This window comes from Bombina bombina, chromosome 2 (assembly GCF_027579735.1).
Source record: "Bombina bombina isolate aBomBom1 chromosome 2, aBomBom1.pri, whole genome shotgun sequence".
Lineage (NCBI taxonomy): Eukaryota > Metazoa > Chordata > Amphibia > Anura > Bombinatoridae > Bombina > Bombina bombina.
Window position 1 is genome coordinate 437,017,664 of NC_069500.1, and position 25,187 is coordinate 437,042,850.

Consider the following 25,187-nt stretch of genomic DNA (forward strand, 5'->3'; position numbering starts at 1 on the left):
TTACATGGAGGTCAATGGGGGACTGTTTTCTCTATAAATATATATGTATATGCTTATATACATATATATTTATGTGTTAATATATATATATATATTTATTTCTGCCCAACAATGCACAATTTGCCTGCTGCACTAGGTGGTTTGCCATGGCTACCGGCATGAAAACATTTGTTGGGTAAATACCCCCTCAAGTAAATATTGTAATTTATTTAATTTATTAGTAGAATGCTAACATATTCTACAGAATCAGGACATGGGTTCATTACGCTTTGGTGCAATTTGCGAAAAGGCAACTAAAAAAATGACAGTGGTAGAGGGCCCTGTCTGTAAGCTTCCACATTGTAAAAAAGTGCTATACAAGACAAGTGGGCTCCATGAGCGTTCATGCTAAAGCAATATTTAGTAGAATCACCTTTGGCTGCATTTATATTTGTCTTTTAGGATTTACACAACTGGAGCCCTACAATTCTTGACCATTCTTCTAAGCAACATTTACAGATTATCATTCAGGTTCTTGTATTTAAACCATTGCAGTGTAGCTTTGGCTAGGTTTTTCCTCTAGAACGGCTATATATATCTCCATATGTCTTGTTTTAAACCCTGTGTCAGCTGATGAAAAGCATCCTCAGAAAATGATTTTACCACCATGCTTCACTGTGGAGATGATGTTTTCGGACGATGGGCAGTGTCGGCTTTGCATCTCACAAACTGTTTTGCTCAAAGGCCAAAAAGTTCAGTTGCTCTCAAACTAGGGGTAAACCTATTTTTTTGATGTTTGTTCCATATGCGTATTGGCAAACTCCAGCAATGCCTTTCTTTTTACTATACCCCCATATGCCCCAGCTTTGTGAAGCATTCTGTTGTTATTGTTTCCCCCATCTCCGCTTTAGACTTCTCCAGCTCTTTCAGAGTTATAATTGGCTTCTTTAGTTGCCATTTTGACCAATACCCTTTCATTAGAAAAAGGTAACCACATTAACAAATTTGTTGTGGATTTTTTTTTTAAAGCCAGTGTTCTCCACAGAAAAGTTTGCCAGCCAGGTGGCATTATAAAGTAGCCGAGTTGAGCAGTATAATATTCTCTAATATTAAAACATTATCTGCTATCCAAAGCACAAATGAATTGCATAATATTTTGGCTAAAATGTTAGCTGTGTGGTGCACCCGTTAAAGGGACACTCAAGTTAAAATTATTTTTTTATGATTCAGATAGAGCATGCAGTTTTAAGACACTTTACTTACATTATCAAATTTTGCAGTGTCTTTTTTTATATTCACACTTTCTGGGGAACAAGATCCTACTGAGCATGTGCACAAACTGAAAGGGTATACGTATACTAGTCTGTGATTGGCTGATGTCTGTCATATGATACAAGGGGCCAGAAAATGGGAGAAAAAATTAATTTGTCAAAAAAAAATTAAAAAAAATCTACTGCTTATTTGAAATTCAGAGTAGGTGTTAAAGGAATAGTATCTTCAAAATTAAACTTTCATTATTCAGATAGAGCAGGCAATTTTAATCAACTTTCTAATTTACTGCTATTATCAATTTTTCTTTGTTCTCTTAGTTTCTTTATTTGAAAAAGCAAGGATAAAAGCATAGGAACCGATCCATTTTTGGTTTTGCACCTGGGTAGTACTTTCTGATTGGTGTCTAAATGTTGCCACCAATCAGCAAGAGCTACCCAGGTGCTGAACCAAAAATTGGCCAGTTGCTTAAAATTCCCTGCTCTATCTAAATAATGAACGTTTATTTTTGTTGACTATTCCTCTAAGTGAATGTTTTTTTTATTATGCATTTATTAATTATGCAGTTCTACTGCATTGAGTGGTCCTTTTTAAAGTGATTGTAATGTCTGGCACTTTAAGACATAGTATATAAAATTAATCTTAAAAACAGGGGCAGTTTCATTCATTAACATTTTTAAAGATCGCTCCTTTGTTAAATAATTATCGTTTATTTATGGCAAACACCCAGTCGTTCTTCTGCCCACATCTAATACTGTATTTAGTTGATCAATAAACTGATTGTGACAGGTTTTCTTAACAAATTGGTCTTAAAGGGACAGTTTACTCAAAAAATGTTCTTCCCATTAATTTGTTCCCAATGATCCATTTCACCTGCTGGAGTGTGTTAAATATTTTACAAGTATTTCCTTTACTCTTATATTGGCTTTTGAAATAGTTGATTTAGCCTGTGGTATCCCCACCTATTCTGAAAGTTTCTGGCCTTAGGTCCAAGCTATAGATAAGCCCAGTGGGGTATAGAAGAGGTAAGGTAATAAAATGTTAATTTTTCATTGTTCTCTCCAAGTATTGGTCTTTGGTTTATGGACAGATATACAATAAAGAAGCATGTATATGTACACAATGTGATAAAGTAATGAGATCTAATTATACATACAAGCACCACCCATTTTATTAGTTTGTGGCTTCAAAACACAAAATTGGCTATTTCATATACACAAATAAACCATAAAAGCTAATTCTCATAAATTTTATACTCTGCAGTTGGTAAAAAAAGTAATTGGAAACACATTAAGGGAAAAACAATTTTACAGTATATTGTTCCTGATGCTGTGTATTAGCACATGCTCTCTAACAAACTTGGCGAAAGTTAATTGGTTACTTGGGCACTCGTAAAATACCTCAGTCATCTGTGTGCTTTTATAATTAATTTAATACACATACTGCATAAGACCTCGCCCATTAACATCTTTTATTTCCACAAACTGTATAAAAGGTGTATGTTTCCAAAGTCTGATCCCAAACGTAAAATAGTACCTTATATTAAACAGAAATGCTCTGTAAACAGTTTACCCAAAGCTAGTGGAGCTCCAGAATTTCGGAAAGCCGCTGTATCAATCTGGTCCGCTCGGAGTGCTTTCGCACAGCAGAATCCACTTCAGCGATGACTTTATTTCCACCTTGGGTCCAATTCTAATGCAACGTGATTTTTAAACTTTCAGGTTATAATGCTACAAAATGTGAAAAGCTCAATGTGGTGAAAATTGAGGCACTTTAAAGGGACAGTAAAAACACTGATATTTTTATATAAAATGTTTAGTTATGTGTTATGTAATAACTTTGCAGTATATTTTCATTATTTATTTTGTCCACTTTCTGTGTAATTTAGCTAATTGTGCTATATATCTATCCCTAATTGGCATTATCAGGTAACTGCAAAACATTGTACATAATACTAACTTTATGACAGTGTGTAGCCTTGTTGTCTGTGAATTAAAGCCCAGATTAGCAATTCCAAATAAGGGAAATTGTGGTTGGAGTTTTAGCTATTAAAAAAAAATTGCAGTCAAAAGAATGTTGTTTTTGTTTTAAAAATTGAGACTTGACCGATTTGATTTTCTATAGCAACACAACAGAAATGTCTTGTAATTAGGAGGTGTTTACTGTCCCAATAATAATAATAATTTATACATTCATGTTTTCTTATAATATTTTTATATTATTTATGTTCCAAGCAATTCTTTTATTTTTTTCTGTAAATTGACGTATGACAGATGTACTGTCAGTGTTGAGTAATTAATTACACATTTTTGGATTTCTTTCACAGAGATATTAAACCGGAGAATATACTTATTGATCGCACTGGACACATTAAGCTTGTGGACTTTGGATCAGCTGCAAGACTGACTGCAAATAAAACTGTAAGTGTGAGGATTACATCTGTATACTGAAATGGGCTTAAAGGGTTCCTAGGGAAAAATTCTGTACCATTCATGAACCCATAAATCTGGGTTGGCGTGAGTAGTGCAGTTTTTTTAATTGTAACCAATATTAGGCACTACAATTTAGGTTGGTCTCTTCAGACTTGACCAATAAACTCCAGGACAGCACTGTTTAAAAATAAATATTCCTTTCATTTTAACAGCAAATAGGGCATAATTCACAAACAGCAACATTTCAGGGCTCTTGACCTTTCTTTAAATTTGTATGGTTGTATCTAAACAGTGCCTGAAATACCATATGACCAAACGATGATATGTAATTAATTGATATATTGTCACTTTCCAAATTTAAAGGGACATGAAAGTAAAAAAAACAACTTTCATAATTCAGATAGAACACACAATTTTAAGCAACTTTTTAATTTACTCCTATTATCAATTTTTCTTCGTTCTCTTACTATCTTTATTTGAATAAGAAAGCATCTAAGCTAAGGAGCCAGCTTCTAAACTACATTCTTGCTTTTTAAATAAAGATAGCAAGAGAATGAAGAAAAATTGATAATAGGAGTAAATTAGAAAGTTGCTTAAAATTGCATGCCCTATCTCTGAATTATGAAAGAAAACATTTGGGTTCAGTGTCCCTTTAACCTTAAACTAATACATTCCATTTGACATAATTAGATTTTGAAAGTAGGGTGTTTTTATGGGAATCTAAAGTCAAAATTAAACTTTAATGATTCAGACAGAGCATGCAATTTATAAGAGACTTTCCAATTTACCAATATCAAATTGTACACAATTCTTAAATGCACATTTTTTTAAGCACCAGCTGTTACTGAGCCATGTGTAAGTGTTCACATTGTATATGTATGTGAGCCTGTGATTGGCTGGTGACTGTCACATGATATAGGGGGCGGAAATTTGAAGTATATTTTGAAATTTGTCAATTTTTTTTACTGCTTCATTCAGAGTGTTTTTGCATTGTGTTATTATTATGCAATTTTACTGTATTTAATAAATAGTCCTATAAGTCATATGTGTAACTATTACTTTTACGAACAAATGCTTCCCCTCTGTGTATGTAACACCTCTATGAAACTATGTCATTACAGGTAAATGCGCGGCTGCCCATTGGCACCCCTGATTATATGGCTCCAGAAGTTCTTATGGTGATGAATGGGGATGGAAAGTCCACATATGGCCCTGAATGTGATTGGTGGTCTCTAGGAATAATTGCATATGAAATTATTTATGGAAGATCTCCATTCACAGAAGGGACTTCAACAAAAACCTTTAATAACATAATGAATTTTCAGGTAACCAGATTTCTGTTTATACACCTTTCTAATTTTTTTAAAGGTATATGAAACCCAACATGTTTCTTTCATGAATCAGATAGAGCAATTGATTTTAAACAACGTTCTAATTTACTTCTGCTATCAATTTTTCTTGTTTTTTTTGTTGAAAAGCAGTGACATATGCTTAGGAGCACCACTTTTATTGTAATTATTTTTGTTACACAGCGGTTCCTGAAGTTTCCAGAAGACCCAAAAATTAGTGGAAATTTTCTTGATCTGATACAGGGTTTGTTATGTGGGCAAAATGAGAGATTGAATTACCAGGATCTATGTTGCCATCCATTTTTTTCTAAAACAGACTGGAGTAATATTCGAAATAGTAAGTAAACAAGAAATATACATTTTAAGGTTTCAAACAGTTTAACCCCTTTACCCAATATGACGTGTATATATAAGTCATGTGGTATGAAGCCCATTGTACCACATAACTTATATATATGTCGCAGCTTCAGGAAGCTCCAGCAGCCTCGGCTGTAAAGTGACAGCCAAGACTTCAGGCAATCTGTCCTCATATTTTAACTGTGCATGATCAGTGCTCGGTTACCATATGAGTACAGATTGCCATATCATTGCAGATTGTGTCTCTGTAACAATCTCATTTAGTGCCGTTGGGAGGTTCAAAAGGGAAGGAGGGAGAGGTAGGGCGTTGGCGGGGCCCTACATTACAGAAAATAAAGTATGGAAGGGAGAGAGAGAGGGAAGTGGGGGAGGCTACACAACAGAAAAAAATAAATTGGGATGGGGGAACCCTATAATCTCGATCGCAGGGAGTGGGGTGGTTGGGGGACAATTACACCACAGAAAAAATAAATAAAATTAGTAACTAAACTGGATACTGGCAGACAGTACTGCCAGTACCTAAGATGGTGGACACCATTAAGAGGGGGAGGGCTAGAGAGCTTTTTGGAGGGATCAGGTAGGTGGAATGGTAAGGAGGGATCATACACTGCAGAAAATAAATAAATTAAAATTAATTTATAAAAATAAATAAAGCCCTAAAACTTAATACTGGCAGGCTGTCTGCTAGTGCCTAAGATGGTGATGAGGAATGTGGGTGGTGGGGAGAAAGAGCTGTTTGGGAGAGATCAGGCAGGTGTCAGGTGGCAGTGTTATACTTACACTAGAATACTATAACCCTTGCTAGCTAACTAATTAACCCATTTACTGACAGAAATGTTAGCAATATGGTGCGCAGCTGCTATTAGCGTCCTTCTAATTACCAAAAAGCATTGGCAAAGCCATGTATATCTTATATGTATGTGTGTGTACTGTACATATGTATTTGTGTTTGTGTGTATATGTCTTTAAATACATATATAGTATACACAAATACATATGTACACACACACACACACACACATATACAGTGTGTGTGTGTGTGTGTATATATATATATATATATATATATATATACACACATACATACATACATACATACATACATACACATCTTTAGATATGTTTATGTATGTTAAAGCCCTTTAGCTTCCTTTTTTGTTTCCTAACACCTGAAACCTCATATGTTTGAGCCTTTATAACATTAGTATGCAATATTCTTTTGAATAATTTTTATTAGATATTGTTATTATGGGTATGTATTTTTGTTGTGTTTTGTTAGATTATGAAGTAGCTGGGTGGGCGCAGTGTATTAGTTTATATTATATAATTGTCTTCTATTCAAAGCACACATTAATTGCATAATTTAAAATAAATGTATTTAATGATAATTTATGCAATAAAAATTGAACATTTTCAATATTAGTTAATTTTGCCTTTGATATTGGCTAAAATTTTAGCCTAGTGGTCAGTAAAATCAGCCAGGTAGTGCACCCGCTAAAAAGGTTCTGGGGAGAACACTGCCCTTAGTTGAATCATAAAACCTCACACTTTTAAACGAGGGGTATTATAATATATTATTTGTGCGGTAATAAAGGCTTCTTAAAAAGTTGAGGTTTGTCATTTTAATGACAGCTGATGGAGGGCAGACTCAGGACGACTAATTTGATAGAGCATTTTCGCTTTGAAAATAAGGGGTCTCAAGTTTTTGTGTGTATTGTGGGGGCATCATAGGGGATACCCCCCAATGTTTTTTTGCTGCTAACACAGTTGTCAGCATATAACCACCTAGGCATGTAGCCCCTCTCTTGAAAGACGAGCTTTGCCTATTTAAAAAGAGGGGTTACTGACCCAGTTGTATATTTTGGGGTTTAAGGGTTGCTTTTATAGCTCAGATGACTGTAAAAGGGACCAGGTATACAGGTGATTATCATATTTATGGCAATCACCTGCTATTTAAGGTGGCATGAGACTACCCATTTGATTATGGGCAATTATGTCTTTCATGTGAGAGGTTTTGTATGTATGTGTGTTGTATGCTGTCTTTAGGAGTCAGGAGCAACTTTGGGGCCACTGCCCCCCATACAGTAATTACATTAGTAGATGACTGGCATAAAAATGTAATTCACCTACTAAAGATAAGGTTATGATTTCCCACACTGCATCATGGGGCTCACCACTTTCCTTCTTAATACAGGGAGAGTCCACAGCTGCATTCATTACTTGTGGGAAATACAGAAACTGGCCACCAGGAGGAGGCAAAGACACCCCAGCCAAAGGCTTAAATACCTCCCCCACTTCCCTCATCCCCCAGTCATTCTTTGCCTTTCATCACAGGAGGATGGCAGAGTGTCGGAAGATTCGTAGTAGTCTCTTATGGAGATTAGTACTCTTCGAGATGGGACTGGAGTTTTAAGTAGTCTTGTCAGCCTCTCAGTGAGAGCATTGACGAAAGTTAGAGTCTGGAGATGTAGGGAGAGTCTTTCTGCGAACCCATCCAGACTCATATTAACAGCTCCTTAAGCAATTGGCGTTGACAAGTTTCGCTGCCTGCTTTCTTCACTCAAGTACATGTCAGAAGCGCTGCTACAATCTGTCAAACTTGAAGGACCGTGTCACTGTTCCACGGCATAGAAGACAGGGTCACAGTGTGGCTCATTTTATCTATATGGAATCAAGGGTTAATATCTCCTGAGGGGGATTATGAACAGTTGGGTTTAATCATATATACTTTATTTAATGTTATGCTGCTTTATGTGTGAGATGTTTATGGTCTCATAGGCTGAGATGGAACATACAGGTTTGACTTTCACTTTGAAGGTTGCACAGCTTAAAAGCTTGGTGTGCTTTTTTTTTTCCATAGCAGGGACTATCCTGCATTGCGCACCATGTGACCGGAATGGTCGAGGCTTCCATTTTCTTTCTCTTAACCGAGTTACGGAGAGGAGTTTTATCTCTGTTCTGTCTGAGTCATAGGAGGCGGTGAGTGCCCCAGCCATTGGGGGTATAAAGGTGCTGTTTTTTATTTAAAAATAAAGTAATGCCTATTTATATTGTGAGGGCGCTCTGACCGCCCTCTCAATTATGTTCCATATGCCTTGATAAGGGGAGTATATCAAATAAGGTTGAGATATTTGATACCACTGAGCCACGCACCTCTAAAGAGTCCTCGTCCAGTGAGGTGCACACCCTACATGCATCTTTTTATACACATGCAGCTTTCCATTGCACTGCTAATCCTCCATTTGGAGAGGGCCTTTTTTCACCAGACGTTACTGCGCAGTTTCTGCGGCCATCAGTGCTTTCCCTCGCTCTGCTAAGCGCAAGCAAAAGGTTAAATCTTGCACTCCTGCCCAGGTGGCATCATGTAATTTGTTGGATATATCTGATCAGTTATCTGAGGATGAGGTTCTCTCTGAAGCTTCAGAGTATGAACTTTCAGGGTTAGTGTCTGCTGCCTATAATCCTCCGCCTGTGGAGGATCCAGTTTTTAGATTTAGGACAGAACGTTTACGCTTTCTTCTAAAGGAGGTTTTGACTACATTAGAGGTTCCGAAAGCTGAGCTGCCAGACAAACTTCTGGGTGCTAAATTTGATGGCAATCATTATTAAGGACGAGTGGGGCAGGATAAGATTCCTCTCCCCCGTCGTCTGCCTTTAAAGGATACCGGTTCTGGGCTCTCTATGAGGATGTGTTTTTTTTCCCCACCATCCCTACTTGATTGGCGCTATTTCTTCTGTTATGTGTGATCAGTCCACGGGTCATCATTACTTCTGGGATATAACTCCTCCCCAACAGGAAATGCAAGAGGATTCACCCAGCAGAGCTGCACATAGCTCCTCCCCTCTACGTCAGTCCCAGTCATTCTCTTGCACCCAACGACTAGATAGGATGTGTGAGAGGACTATGGTGATTATACTTAGTTTTTATGACTTCAATCAAAAGTTTGTTATTTTAAAATAGCACCGGAGCGTGTTATTACTTCTCTGGCAGAGTTTGAGGAAGAATCTGTCAGAGTTTTTTTTTACTATGATTTTAACCGGAGTAGTTAAGATCATATTGCTGTTCTCGGCCATCTGAGGGAGGTAAAGGCTTCAGATCAGGGGACAGCGGGCAGATGAATCTGCATTGAGGTATGTAGCAGTTTTTATTTTCTGAATGGAATTGATGAGAAAATCCTGCCATACCGTTAAAATGACATGTATGTATACACTTCAGTATTCTGGGGATGGTATTTCACCGGAACTACTCTGTTAAAGGTCACTAATCCTTTTTAATAACTATTTATCATGTTAAACGTTTTTGCTGGAATGTAGAATCGTTTACATTGCTGAGGTACTGTGTGAATAAATATTGGGGCATTATTTTCCACTTGGCAGTTTTTTTGCTTTAATTGTGACAGTTTCGTTTCTCTTCACTGCTGTGTGGGAGAGGGAGGGGCCGTTTTTGGCGCTCTTTGCTACGCATCAAAAAATACCAGTCAGTTACTTTTATATTTCCTGCATGATCCGGTTCATCTCTGATAGATCTCAGGGGTCTTCAAACTTCTTTGAAGGGAGGTAAATTCTCTCAGCAGAGCTGTGAGAATTCTTATAGTGACTGTGAATAAAAACGTTGCTTTGTATTTTTTATGTCAAATTTAATTATTATTATTTTACTAATGGGAACAAACCTTTGCTAAAAGTTTTGTTGTTTTAAAGTTTGATGCTATAACTGTTTTTCAGTTCATTATTTCAACTGTCATTTAATCGTTAGTACCTCTTTGAGGCACAGTACGTTTTTTGCTAAAAAAAAAAAAAAAAAAGATTATAACCAAGTTGTAAGTTTTTTGCTAGTGTGTTAAACATGTCTGACTCAGAGGAAGATATCTGTGTCATTTGTTCCAATGCCAAGGTGGAGCCCAATAGAAATTTATGTACTAACTGTATTGATGCTACTTTAAATAAAAGTCAATCTGTACAATGTGAACAAATTTCACCAAACAGCGAGGGGAGAGTTATGCCGACTAACTCGCCTCACGCGGCAGTACCTGCATCTCCCGCCCGGGAGGTGCGTGATATTTTGGCGCCTAGTACATCTGGGCGGCCATTACAGATAACATTACAAGATATGGCTACTGTTATGACTGAAGTTTTGTCTAAATTACCAGAACTAAGAGGCAAGCGTGATCACTCTGGGGTGAGAACAGAGTGCGCTGACAATGCTAGGGCCATGTCTGATACTGCGTCACAGCTCGCAGAGCATGAGGACGGAGAGCTTCATTCTGTGGGTGACGGTTCTGATCCAAACAGATTGGACTCAGATATTTCAAATTTTAAATTTAAATTGGAGAACCTCCGTGTATTACTAGGGGAGGTCTTAGCAGCTCTCAACGATTGTAACACCGTTGCAATACCAGAGAAACTGTGTAGGTTGGATAAATACTTTGCGGTACCGGCGAGTACTGACGTTTTTCCTATACCTAAGAGACTAACTGAAATTGTTACTAAGGAGTGGGATAGACCCGGTGTGCCGTTCTCACCCCCTCCAATATTTAGAAAGATGTTTCCAATAGACGCCACCACTCGGGACTTATGGCAAACGGTCCCCAAGGTGGAGGGAGCAGTTTCTACTTTAGCTAAGCGTACCACTATCCCGGTGGAGGATAGCTGTGCTTTCTCAGATCCAATGGATAAAAAATTAGAGGGTTACCTTAAGAAAATGTTTGTTCAACAAGGTTTTATTTTACAACCCCTTGCATGTATCGCGCCGATTACGGCTGCGTCAGCATTTTGGATTGAGTCGCTTGAAGAGAACCTTAGTTCATCTACGCTAGACGACATTACGGACAGGCTTAGAGTCCTTAAACTAGCTAATTCCTTCATTTCGGAGGCCGTAGTACATTTAACCAAACTTACGGCTAAGAACTCAGGATTCGCCATACAGGCACGTAGGGCGCTGTGGCTAAAATCCTGGTCAGCTGATGTTACTTCTAAGTCCAAATTACTTAATATACCTTTCAAGGGGCAGTCTTTATTTGGGCCCGGTTTGAAAGAGATTATCGCTGACATTACAGGAGGTAAGGGCCACGCCCTACCTCAAGACAAAGCCAAAGCTAAGGCTAGACAGTCTAATTTTCGTCCCTTTCGGAACTTCAAAACAGGAGCAGCATCAAACTCCACTGCACCAAAACAGGAAGGAGCTGTTGCTCGTTACAGGCAAGGCTGGAAGCCTAACCAGTCCTGGAACAAGAGCAAGCAGGCCAGGAAACCTGCTGCTGCCCCAAAGACAGCATGAACCGAGAGCCCCCGATCCGGGACCGGATCTAGTGGGGGGCAGACTCTCTCTCTTCGCCCAGGCCTGGGCAAGAGATGTTCAGGATCCCTGGGCACTAGAGATCATATCTCAGGGATACCTTCTAGACTTCAAATTATCTCCCCCAAGAGGGAGATTTCATCTGTCAAGGTTGTCAACAAACCAGATAAAGAAAGAAGCGTTTCTACGCTGCGTACAAGATCTGTTAATAATGGGAGTGATCCATCCGGTTCCGCGGTCGGAACAAGGACAAGGGTTCTACTCAAACCTGTTTGTGGTTCCCAAAAAAGAGGGAACTTTCAGGCCAATCTTAGATTTAAAGATTCTAAACAAATTCCTAAGAGTTCCATCGTTCAAAATGGAAACTATTCGGACAATCTTACCCATGATCCAAGAGGGTCAGTACATGACCACAGTGGATTTAAAGGATGCTTACCTTCACATACCGATCCACAAAGATCATCACCGGTATCTAAGGTTTGCCTTCTTAGACAGGCACTACCAGTTTGTAGCTCTTCCATTCGGATTGGCTACGGCTCCAAGAATCTTCACAAAGGTTCTGGGTGCCCTTCTGGCGGTACTAAGACCGCGAGGGATTTCGGTAGCTCCATACCTAGACGACATTCTAATACAAGCTTCAAGCTTTCAAACTGCCAAGTCTCATACAGAGTTAGTTCTGGCATTTCTAAGGTCGCATGGATGGAAAGTAAACGAAAAGAAGAGTTCTCTTTTTCCTCTCACAAGAGTTCCATTCTTGGGGACTCTTATAGATTCTGTAGAAATGAAGATTTACCTGACAGAGGACAGGTTAACAAAGCTTCAAAATGCATGCCGTGTCCTTCATTCCATTCAACACCCGTCAGTAGCTCAATGCATGGAGGTGATCGGCTTAATGGTAGCGGCAATGGACATAGTACCTTTTGCACGCCTACACCTCAGACCTCTGCAATTAGGCATGCTAAGTCAGTGGAATGGGGATTACTCAGATTTGTCCCCTACTCTGAATCTGAATCAAGAGACCAGAAATTCTCTTCTATGGTGGCTTCATCGGCCACACCTGTCCAGGGGGATGCCATTCAGCAGGCCAGACTGGACAATTGTAACAACAGACGCCAGCCTACTAGGTTGGGGCGCTGTCTGGAATTCTCTGAAGGCTCAGGGACTATGGAATCAGGAGGAGAGTCTCCTTCCAATAAACATTCTGGAATTGAGAGCAGTTCTCAATGCCCTTCTAGCTTGGCCCCAATTAACAACTCGGGGGTTCATCAGGTTTCAGTCGGACAACATCACGACTGTAGCTTACATCAACCATCAGGGAGGGACAAGAAGCTCCCTAGCAATGGTGGAAGTATCAAAGATAATTCGCTGGGCAGAGTCTCACTCTTGCCACCTGTCAGCAATCCACATCCCGGGAGTGGAGAACTGGGAGGCGGATTTCTTGAGTCGCCAGACTTTTCATCCGGGGGAGTGGGAACTTCATCCGGAGGTCTTTGCCCAAATACTTCGACGTTGGGGCAAACCAGAGATAGATCTCATGGCGTCTCGCCAGAACGCCAAACTTCCTCGCTACGGGTCCAGATCCAGGGATCCGGGAGCGGTTCTGATAGATGCTTTGACAGCACCTTGGAACTTCGGGATGGCTTATGTGTTTCCACCCTTTCCGCTGCTTCCTCGATTGATTGCCAAAATCAAACAGGAGAGAGCATCAGTGATTCTAATAGCGCCTGCATGGCCACGCAGGACTTGGTATGCAGATCTAGTGGACATGTCATCCTGTCCGCCTTGGTCTCTACCTCTAAGACAGGACCTTCTGATACAGGGTCCATTCAAACATCAAAATCTAACTTCTCTGAAGCTGACTGCTTGGAAATTGAACGTTTGATTTTATCAAAACGTGGTTTTTCTGAGTCGGTTATTGATACCCTGATACAGGCTAGGAAGCCTGTTACCAGAAAGATTTACCATAAAATATGGCGTAAATACCTATACTGGTGCGAATCCAAACATTACTCCTGGAGTAAGGTTAGGATCTCTAGGATATTGTCTTTTCTACAAGAAGGGTTAGAAAAGGGTTTATCAGCTAGTTCATTAAAGGGACAGATTTCAGCTCTGTCCATCTTGTTACACAGGCGTCTGTCAGAAAATCCAGACGTCCAGGCTTTTTGTCAGGCTTTAGCTAGGATCAAGCCTGTATTTAAAGCTGTTGCTCCGCCATGGAGTTTAAACTTAGTTCTTAACGTTTTACAGGGTGTTCCTTTTGAACCCCTTCATTCCATTGATATAAAATTGTTATCTTGGAAAGTTCTGTTTTTAATGGCTATTTCCTCGGCTCGAAGAGTCTCTGAGTTATCAGCCTTACATTGTGATTCTCCTTATCTGATTTTTCACTCAGACAAGGTAGTTCTGCGTACTAAACCTGGGTTCTTACCTAAGGTGGTCACTAACAGGAATATCAATCAAGAGATTGTTGTTCCATCCTTGTGTCCAAATCCTTCTTCAAAGAAGGAACGTCTTCTACACAATCTGGATGTAGTTCGTGCCCTCAAGTTCTACTTGCAGGCAACTAAAGATTTTCGCCAAACTTCTTCCCTGTTTGTCGTTTATTCTGGACAGAGGAGAGGTCAAAAAGCTTCTGCTACCTCTCTCTCTTTTTGGCTTCGTAGCATAATACGTTTAGCCTATGAGACTGCTGGTCAGCAGCCTCCTGAAAGAATTACAGCTCACTCCACTAGAGCTGTGGCTTCCACTTGGGCCTTTAAGAATGAGGCCTCTGTTGAACAGATTTGCAAGGCTGCAACTTGGTCTTCGCTTCATACTTTTTCCAAATTTTACAAATTTGACACTTTTGCTTCTTCGGAGGCTATTTTTGGGAGAAAGGTTCTTCAGGCAGTGGTTCCTTCTATATAATGAGCCTGCCTATCCCTCCCGTCATCCGTGTACTTTTGCTTTGGTATTGGTATCCCAGAAGTAATGATGACCCGTGGACTGATCACACATAACAGAAGAAAACATAATTTATGCTTACCTGATAAATTCCTTTCTTCTGTTGTGTGATCAGTCCACGGCCCGCCCTGTTTTAAGGCAGGTAAATATCTTTTAAATTATACTCCAGTCACCACTTCACCCTTGGTTACTCCTTTCTCGTTGATTCTTGGTCGAATGACTGGGACTGACGTAGAGGGGAGGAGCTATGTGCAGCTCTGCTGGGTGAATCCTCTTGCATTTCCTGTTGGGGAGGAGTTATATCCCAGAAGTAATGATGACCCGTGGACTGATCACACAACAGAAGAAAGGAATTTATCAGGTAAGCATAAATTATGTTTTTTAAGTTTGCCACACGTAATACTAGCCGTGTGAGGATAGTTCGTCGTTCATAGAGCCTCTGGATATAAGGATGCAAACTCTGTTAAAGAGGATGTTTCAACCTATGGGATATTTGCTTTGCTTGTCGCCACAGTTGCTGGAGCGGCTACCTTTTTTGTGCGTCTCCTTCGCGAAAATGATCGAGGTGGAGGGTTTCCTCAAAATTTTTCAGGAAAGAATTACGGACTTCAGGGTTCCTGTTCAGGTCCATAAGGCGCTCTGGTAGATTTAACTTTTAAGTCTAGTCTCTTTCCCCCTCCTTTATGGGAAGTAGTTTGTTTGACTATCTCCACGGTTTCAGGGACCAAGGATGCCTTTAGATTTATTCTTATCTTACGGTATAAAGGACAAAATTCGTATTTTTGTTCCTTTAGTTCGGATAAAAGCCCAGCGTCAGAGGACTCCGCTAAGCCTGAACAAACCAAGAGTTCTTGGAAGCCGGCTCAGTCCTGGGATAGATCCAAGCAGAGCAGGAAGCCCGTTGAGTCTAAGTCCGCATGAAGAGGCGGCCCTCGGTCCTATTTTGGATCGTGCAGGGGGCAGAATGTCGCTCTTTCAGAGGCTTTGTTCAGGGATGTGCAGTATCCTCGAGTCCTGGAGGTCATAGCTCAGGGTTACAAGATAGGTTTCAAATCTCATCCACTCAGGGGCAGATTCATCCACTCAAACTGTTTTCAAGACTAGGAAAGAGGGAAGCCTTTCTGGAGTGCATAAGGGATCTGTCCTCCTTTGGAGTCATTCTCCCAGTGCCTTTCGCAGAGAGAGGTTTGAGATACTATTCAATCTTTTTCGTGGTCCCAAAGAAGGAGGGAACTTTCCGTCCAGTTCTGGCCTAAAGTGCTTAAACAAATTTTTAAATGTCCCCTCGTCAAGATGGAGACAATAAGGTCCATCCTTCCTTCATTCATTCAGGGCAGTTTATGACAACTATAGATCTGAAGGAGGCATTCCTTCACCTTCCAGCTACTGCTCCAAGAATTTTTTCGAAGGTTTTAGGGGCTCTTCTAGCAGTTGCCAGAACCCGGGGTGTAGCAGTAGCTCCCTACTTAGACGATACTCTGGTCCAAGGACCATTGTTTCGTCTGGTGGAAGACCATTCGGAATCTCTCCTCTGTCTTTTGCGATTCCTTGGAGGGAAGATACATAGAGAAATGAGTTCTCTTATTCCAAGCACCAGGGTAGAATTCCTGGGCATGATAATAGATTCCATAGACATGAGATTATTTCTAACAGACCAGAGAGGTTGCAAGCTAGCTTCAACTTGTCTTGCCCTCTAGACCTCCTTAAGGCCATCTCTAGCTCAGTGTATTGAGGTGATTGGTCTCATGGTGTCCAGCATGGACATCGTTCTCTTTGCCAATTTCCACCTTAGGCTGTTGCGACTGTGCATGCTGAGACAGTGGAACGGCGATCATTTGGATCTGTCTCAACAGATTTCTCTGGACAACCGGTTGAGAGAATCGCTCTCTTGGTGGCTCTGTCCGGATCACCTGTCCCGAGGGACATCCTTTTTAAGACAATCCTGGGTGACTGTGACTACGGACGCGAGTCTGTCAGGATGGGGAGCTGTTTGGTGAGCCAAGAAGGCGCAGGGCCTGTGGACGCAGGAGGAGAACCCCCTCCCGTTCAACACTCTAGTCCTTTGGGCAATATTCAATGCTCTGAAGGCTTGGCCCCTACTGGGTTCAACCCAATTTTTCTGATTCCAATCAGACAAAATAACCTTGGTGGCTTACATCAACCATCAGGGGGAACAAGAAGCTCCCTAGCAATGAGGGAAGTATCTCGGAGACCCAAAACTGTCCGCTGTCAGCGATCCACATTCCGGTTGTGGACATCTGGGAAGCGAATTTTGTCAGCAGACAATCCTTTTATGCGGGGGAATGGTCTCTCCATCCCGAAGTCTTTGCGGAGATATGCAACAGGTGGGGAACGTTGGAGATAGATCTCATGGCGTCCCTTCTCAATACCAAGCTACCTAGATATGGGTCGAGGTCCAGGGATCCTCAGGGGGAGCTAATAGATGTATTAGCGGTGCCTTGGAGGTTCATTCTAATTTCTCTTTTTCCTGCCATTACCACTCCTTCCTTGAGTGGTAGCTCGAATCATACAGGAGCAGGCGTCGGTGATACTGATTGCTCCATCGTGGCCGCGAAGGATACGGTTCGCGGATCTAGTGGGGATGTCATCATCTCCTCCTTGGAGGTCTGCTGGAACAAGGCCCCTTCATCAAAATCTAGATTCTCTGAGGCTGACTGCGTGGAGATTGACACTTAGTCTTAGCCAAGAGAGGGTTTTCTCAGAGTGTTATTGATACTTTCTTTCAAGCTCGTAAGCCGGTTACTCATTGCATCTATCATAATGTGTGGAGGACCTACTTAATCTGGTGTGAAGAGCGTGGTTTGTCCTGGCACAAAGTAAAGGCTGCCAGGATTCTTTCTTTTCTCCAGGATGTACTGGAGAAGGACCTATCCCTGAGCTCCGGATGTACAGTCTTTGTTAAGGTTCTGACTAGGCTCAGACTGGTGTTTAGATATAATGCTCCTCCTTGGAGTTTAACTCTTGTTCTTTAAGTTTTGCAACGGGCTCCATTTGAGCCTATGCATGAGGTTGACATTAAGTTGTTGTCTTGGAAGGTTCTTTTTCTACTAGCTATTGCTTCTACACGCAGAGTCTCTGAGATTGCTGCCTTGCAATGTGACCCTTCTTATCTGGTGTTCCATGCTGATAAGGCTGTTCTACGATCAATCAAGAAATTGTGGTTCCTTTCTTATGTCCTAATCCTTCTTCATCGAAGGAACGTTTACTGCATAATCTGGATATGGTTTGTGCCTTGAAGTTCTATCTTCATGCTACGAAGAAATTTAGAAAAACTTTTTCTCTGTTTGTTATCTATTCTGGGAAGCGTAGGGGTCAGAGGGCCTCTTCGACCTCCTTATCTTTTTGGTTGAGGAGTATCATCCGCTTAGCATATGAGACAGCGGGACTTGAGCCTCCTCAGAGGATTACGGCTCATTCTACGAGAGCAGTGGCTTCTTCTTGGGCCTTCAAAAATGAGGTCTCTATGGATCAGATTTGTAAGGCGACTACCTGGTCCTCCTTACATACATTTGCCAAATTTTTCAAGTTTGAAAGTTTTGTTTCTCCTGAAGCAGCCTTCGGGAGAAAGGTTTTGCAGGCTGTGGTGCCCTCAGATTAGGCGCCGCCTCTCTTTTTTGCCCTCCCGTTAGCATTTAGTGTCCTCTGGAGCTTGGGTATTGTTTCCCACAAGTAATGAATGCAGCTGTGGACTCTCCCTGTATTAAGAAGGAAAACATAAATTATGTCTTACCAGATAATTTCCTTTCCTTCAATACAGGGAGAGTCCACAGCTCCCGCCCGTGTTCTCCGATGGGCGGCCCTAAATTTATTTTGTTTTCTTCTTGCACCTTTTTCACCCTGATATTTCTCCTACTGTTTCCTTGTTCCCACGGCAGAATGACTGGGGGAGGTATTTAAGCTTTTGGCTAGGGTGTGTTTGCCTCCTCCTGGTGGCCAGTTTCTGTATTTCCCACAAGTAATGAATGCAGCTGTGGACTCTCCCTTTATCGTAGGAAAGGAAAATATCTGGTAAGTCATAATTTGTTTTATACTTTGGGGGATCGCATACCCCTTTGTGTTTTATGGGGGAAAAAGGGTCTCTAGAAGTGCCCCCTTCCCCGTCTTAAATGCAGTACTTCTATCTTCTTAAGGCAGGTGTTTACCATTACCATGGCAATTACCCTCCTCTTTCAAATGAGGTAGCACTTGTCCCTGTAAGTGGCCTGGAGGCTGACATATGGGCTTCCAAAGCCCTCTCCCTCAGCTGACTGTCTTCCTGTCTTCAACTACCTTCTTCAGCAGGTAGTCCCAACTTGTCACCATGGGCACTGGTGGTGACAACACATGGCCTGAAGGACAAAGACAGGGATGGACTGCCATCTCTTTTCCCTATTTGCAGTTGGGGGTTTTCAGGATCCAGATTAGAACGGGGACCCACAGGATGATGAATCTTTTCTCGTCAATATAAAATAAAAACGAGTGTCACAACCCTGTGTATAACTCGCAAAGTAACAGTGAAAATACTAAAATATGTGATAAAAATAAATGCTTAATATACTTTAAAACTTTTCTTCACAACGCAATTTATTGAAAACACACTTAAAAACATAGGAGATATTGACACTCTGGTACAAAAGTGACGGCAGCACACACAAGAACTCATTATTTGTATGCGTCTCTTACAAGCTACAAATTACTTGACGAGAACACTCAGTACCACTATGTAGCTTTCAGATTTCCGGCTGAAGCCCTTCCTTGTGATATCACTTTCCTTGGATGGTCCACCATCTGTTTTTCCGCCCTCCAGTGTCTTTTTTTTAAGGACATCCCTTTTTTCCTGATTCTCTTTAAATACTCTTCCAGTTCATCGGATTGGATAAATTCTTTAACTGTTTAAACGCAATCCTTGATCAATAAAAATTGAAATAAATAGTGGGTAAAATTAATCTGCGTTCACAACCTATTATAACATTTAATATGACTAGTTTTCCTCTATGAATCACTAATTTTAAAGCAAAATCATACCCATATATTTTACCAAACATTTATTCTCAGTGAATTCCAGGTGGCATTGTAAGTGGTTAAAACCATTGAACTAAATCCATGCTCATTTGTGCTATTTAATTTCCTTAATAATTCTTAATTTAAAAATGTAATACAAATCTTAACCAATAAAATTATTCTCTAAATAGAGAAATAGAAATCTGTTTTAAAAATTAAAATATTTCTATTTCACCTCAGTAAACCATTAACTTAACCATTCACCCATTCTGGGATGTACTATACATCATGTTCAACTGCCTAAAATATTATTTCTCTTGTAAGGTGTATCCAGTCCACGGATCATCCATTACTTGTGGGATATTCTCCTTCCCAACAGGAAGTTGCAAGAGGATCACCTACAGCAGAGCTGCTATATAGTTCCTCCCCTAACTGCCATATCCAGTCATTCTCTTGCAACTCTCAACATAGCTGGAGGTAGTAAGAGGAAAGTGGTGTAATATAGTTAGTTTTTTCTTCAATCAAAAGTTTATTGTTTTTAAATAGTACCGGAGTTGTACTATTTTATCTCAGGCAGCATTTAGAAGAAGAATCTGCCTGCGTTTTTCTATGATCTTAGCAGAAGTAACTAAGATCCACTGCTGTTCTCACATATGTCTGAGGAGTGAGGTAACTTCAGAGGGAGAATGGCGTGCAGGGTATCCTGCAATAAGGTATGTGCAGTTTTAAGTTTTTCTAGGGAGGGAATTTGTTAGAAAATGCTGCTGATACCGGATTAATGTAAGTTTAAGCCTAAATACAGTGATTTAATAACGACTAGTATCAGGCTTGCTATCAGAGGTATATACTCTGATTAATGTGCAATATAAAACGTTTGCTGGCATGTTTAATCGTTTTTATATATGCTTTGGTGATAAAACTTATTGGGGCCTAGTTTTTTCCACATGGCTGGCTTGATTTTTGCCTAGAAACAGTTTCCTGAGGCTTTCCACTGTTGTAATATGAGTGGGAGGGGCCTATTTTAGCGCTTTTTTGCGCAGTTAAAATTACAGACAGAGACATTCATCTTCCCTCAGCAGTCCCCTGCATGCTGTAGGACATCTCTGAAGGGCTCAAAAGGCTTCAAAAGTCGTGTATTGAGGAAGGTAAAGCCACAGTGGAGCTGTGGCAGTTGTTGTGACTGTTTAAAAAGTTTTTTTCATTTTGTTAATCCGTTTTTTGTATTAAGGGGTTAATCATCCATTTGCAAGTGGGTGCAATGCTCTGGTAACTTGTTACATACACTGTAAAAATTTAGTTAGTTTAACTGCCTTTTTTCACTGTTATTTCAAATTTTAGCAAAATTTGTTTCTCTTAAAGGCACAGTAACGTTTTTTATATTGCTTGTTTAACTTGATTTAAAGTGTTTTCCAAGCTTGCTAGTCTCATTGCTAGTCTGTATAAACATGTCTGACATAGAGGAAACTCCTTGTTCATTATGTTTAAAAGCCATGGTGGAACCCCATATGAGAATGTGTACTAAATGTATTGATTTCACTTTAAACAATAAAGATCAGCTTTTGTCTTTAAAAAATTTATCACCAGAGGATTCTGGCGAGGGGGAAGTTATGCCGACTAACTCTCCCCACGTGTCAGACCCTTTGAATCCCGCTCAAGGGACTCACGCTAAAATGGCGCCAAGTACATCAAAGACGCCCATAGCGATTACTTTGCAGGACATGGCGGCAATCATGGATAATACCCTGTCAGCGGTATTAGCCAGACTGCCTGAATTCAGAGGAAAGCGCGATAGCTCTGGGGTTAGACGTAGTACAGAGCGCGCAGATGCTTTAAGGCCCATGTCTGATACTGCGTCACAATATGCAGAAGCTGAGGAAGGAGAGCTTCAGTCTGTGGGTGACATTTCTGATTCGGGGAAACCTGATTCAGATATTTCTACTTTTAAATTTAAGCTTGAGAACCTCCGTGTATTGCTTGGGGAGGTGTTAGCTGCTCTGAATGACTGTGACACAATTGCAGTGCCAGAGAAATTGTGTAGACTAGATAAATACTATGCAGTGCCGGTGTGTACTGATGTTTTTCCAATACCTAAAAGGTTTACAGACATTATTAATAAGGAGTGGAATAGACCCGGTGTGCCGTTTCCCCCCCCCCCCCTCCTATTTTTAGAAAAATGTTTCCAATAGACGCCACCACACGGGACTTATGGCAGACGGTCCCTAAGGTGGAGGGAGCAGTTTCTACTTTAGCAAAGCGTACCACTATCCCTGTCGAGGACAGTTGTGCTTTTTCAGATCCAATGGATAAAAAATTAGAATGTTACCTTAAGAAAATGTTTATTCAACAAGGTTTTATCCTGCAGCCCCTTGCATGCATTGCGCCTGTCACTGCTGCTGCGGCGTTCTGGTTTGAGTCTCTGGAAGAGGCCTTTCAGACAGCTACTCCATTGACTGAAATACTTGACAAGCTTAGAACACTTAAGCTAGCTAATTCTTTTGTTTCTGATGCCATTGTTCATTTGACTAAACTAACGGCTAAGAATTCTGGATTCGCCATCCAGGCGCGTAGGGCGCTATGGCTTAAATCTTGGTCAGCTGACGTGACTTCAAAGTCTAAATTACTCAACATTCCCTTCAAGGGGCAGACCCTATTCGGGCCTGGTTTGAAGGAAATTATTGCTGACATTACTGGAGGTAAGGGTCATGCCCTTCCTCAGGACAGGGCCAAATCAAAGGCCAAACAGTCTAATTTTCGTGCCTTTCGAAACTTCAAGGCAGGTGCAGCATCAACTTCCTCTGCTACAAGACAAGAGGGAAATTTTGCTCAATCCAAGCCGGGCTGGAAACCTAACCAGTCCTGGAACAAGGGCAAGCAGGCCAGAAAGCCTGCTGCTGCCTCTAAGACAGCATGAAGGAACGGCCCCCTATCCGGTAACGGATCTAGTAGGGGGCAGACTTTCTCTCTTCGCCCAGGCGTGGGCAAGAGATGTTCAGGATCCCTGGGCGTTGGAGATCATATCCTAGGGATATCTTTTGGACTTCAAAGCTTCCCCCCCTCAAGGGAGATTTCACCTTTCGAGATTATCTGTAAACCAGATAAAGAAAGAGGCATTCTTACGCTGTGTGCAAGACCTCCTAATTATGGGAGTGATCTGTCCAGTTCCACAGACGGGACAGGGTTTTTATTCAAATCTGTTTGTGGTTCCCAAAAAAGAGGGAACCTTCAGACCCATTCTGGACAGGCATTACCAATTTGTGGCTTTTTCCCTTCGGGTTAGCTACAGCTCCAAGAATCTTTACAAAGGTTCTGGGATCGCTTCTGGCGGTTCTAAGACCGCGAGGTATATCAGTGGCCCCTTATCTGGACGACATCCTGATACAGGCGTCAAACTTTCAGATTGCCAAGTCACATACGGACATAGTTCTGGCATTTCTCAGGTCACATGGGTGGAAGGTGAACAAGGAAAAGAGTTCTCTATCCCCACTCACAAGAGTCTCCATCCTAGGGACTCTGATAGATTCTGTAGAAATGAAAATTTACCTGACAGAGTCCAGGTTATCAAAGCTTCTAAAATCTTGCTGTGTTCTTCATTCTATTCCGCGCCCTTCGGTGGCTCAGTGTATGGAAGTAATCGGCTTAATGGTAGCGGCGATGGACATAGTGCCATTTGAGCGCCTACATCTCAGACTGCTGCAACTATGCATGCTCAGTCAGTGGAATGGGGATTACACAGATTTGTCCCCTCTGCTAAATCTGGATCAAGAGACCAGAGATTCTCTTCTCTGGTGGCTATCTCAGGTCCATCTGTCCAAAGGTATGACCTTTTGCAGGCCAGATTGGACAATTGTAACAACAGATGCCAGCCTCCTAGGTTGGGGTGCAGTCTGGAATTCCCTGAAGGCTCAGGGATCGTGGACTCAGGAGGAGAAACTCCTCCCAATAAATATTCTGGAGTTAAGAGCAATATTCAATGCTCTTCTAGCTTGGCCTCAGTTAGCAACCCTGAGGTTCATCAGATTTCAGTCGGACAACATCACGACTGTGGCTTACATCAACCATCAAGGGGGAACCAGGAGTTCCCTAGCGATGCTGGAAGTCTCCAAGATAATTCGCTGGGCAGAGACTCACTCTTGCCACCTATCAGCAATCCATATCCCAGGTGTAGAGAACTGGGAGGCGGATTTTCTAAGTCGTCAGACTTTTTATCCGGGGGAGTGGGAACTCCATCCGGAGGTGTTTGCTCAATTGGTTCATCGTTGGGGCAAACCAGAACTGGATCTCATGGCGTCTCGCCAGAACGCCAAACTTCCTTGTTACGGATCCAGGTCCAGGGACCCAGAAACGGCACTGATAGATGCTCTAGCAGCGCCTTGCTTCTTCAACCTGGCTTATGTGTTTCCACCGTTTCCTCTGCCCCCTTGACTGATTGCCAAAATCAAACAGGAGAGAGCGTTGGTGATCTTGATAGCGCCTGCGTGGCCACGCAGGACCTGGTATGCAGGACCCTGCCTCTGAGACAAGACCTTCTACTACAAGGTCCTTTCAATCATCTGAATCTAATTTCTCTGAGACTGACTGCATGGAGATTGAACGCTTGATTTTATCAAAGCGTGGCTTCTCCGAGTAAGTCATTGATACCCTAATACAGGCACGAAAGCCTGTCACCAGGAAAATCTACCATAAGATATGGCGTAAATACCTTTATTGGTGTGAATCCAAGAATTACTCATGGAGTAAGGTTAGGATTCCTAGGATATTGTCCTTTCTCCAAGAGGGTTTGGAAAAAGGATTATCAGCTAGTTCTTTAAAGGGACAGATTTCTGCTCTGTCTATTCTTTTGCACAAGCGTCTGGCTGAAGTTCCAGACGTTCAAGCTTTTTGTCAGGCTTTGGTTAGAATCAAGCCTGTGTTTAAACCTGTTGCTCCCCCATGGAGCTTAAACTTGGTTCTTAAAGTTCTTCAAGGGGTTCCCTTCATTCCATTGATATTAAACTTTTGTCTTGGAAAGTTCTGTTTTTGATGGCTATTTCCTCGGCTCGGAGAGTCTCTGAGTTATCTGCCTTACAATGTGATTCTCCTTATCTGATTTTCCATTCAGATAAAGTAGTTCTGCGTACAAAACCTGGGTTTTTACCTAAGGTAGTTTCTAACAAGAATATCAATAAAGAGATTGTTGTTCCATCATTGTGTCTTAATCCTTCTTCAAAGAAGGAACGTCTTTTACATAATCTGGACGTGGTCCGTGCTTTGAAGTTTTACTTACAAGCTACTAAAGATTTTCGCCAAACATCTACACTGTTTGTTGTTTACTCTGGACAGAGGAGAGGTCAAAAAGCTTCGGCAACCTCTCTTTCTTTTTGGCTTCGGAGCGTAATACGCTTAGCCTATGAGACTGCTGGACAGCAGCCCCCTGAAAGGATTACAGCTCATTCTACTAGAGCTGTGGCTTCCACCTGGGCCTTTAAAAATGAGGCTTCTGTTGAACAGATTTGCAAGGCGGCGACTTGGTCTTCGCTTCATACCTTTTCAAAATTTTACAAATTTGATACTTTTGCTTCTTCGGAG

General features: G+C 41.2%; 1 protein-coding gene across 1 annotated transcript in view; it reads left to right on the forward strand.

Moving 5' to 3' along the window:
* Positions 1–25,187, forward strand: part of CIT (citron rho-interacting serine/threonine kinase) — an 839,833-nt gene that overhangs the window by 66,327 nt on the left and 748,319 nt on the right. Inside the window, exons 8-10 of the mRNA XM_053702064.1 lie at positions 3,575–3,668; positions 4,802–5,005; positions 5,213–5,366. Of these exons, the coding sequence (XP_053558039.1) occupies positions 3,575–3,668; positions 4,802–5,005; positions 5,213–5,366 (452 nt within the window). The remainder of the gene's footprint in view (positions 1–3,574; positions 3,669–4,801; positions 5,006–5,212; positions 5,367–25,187) is intronic.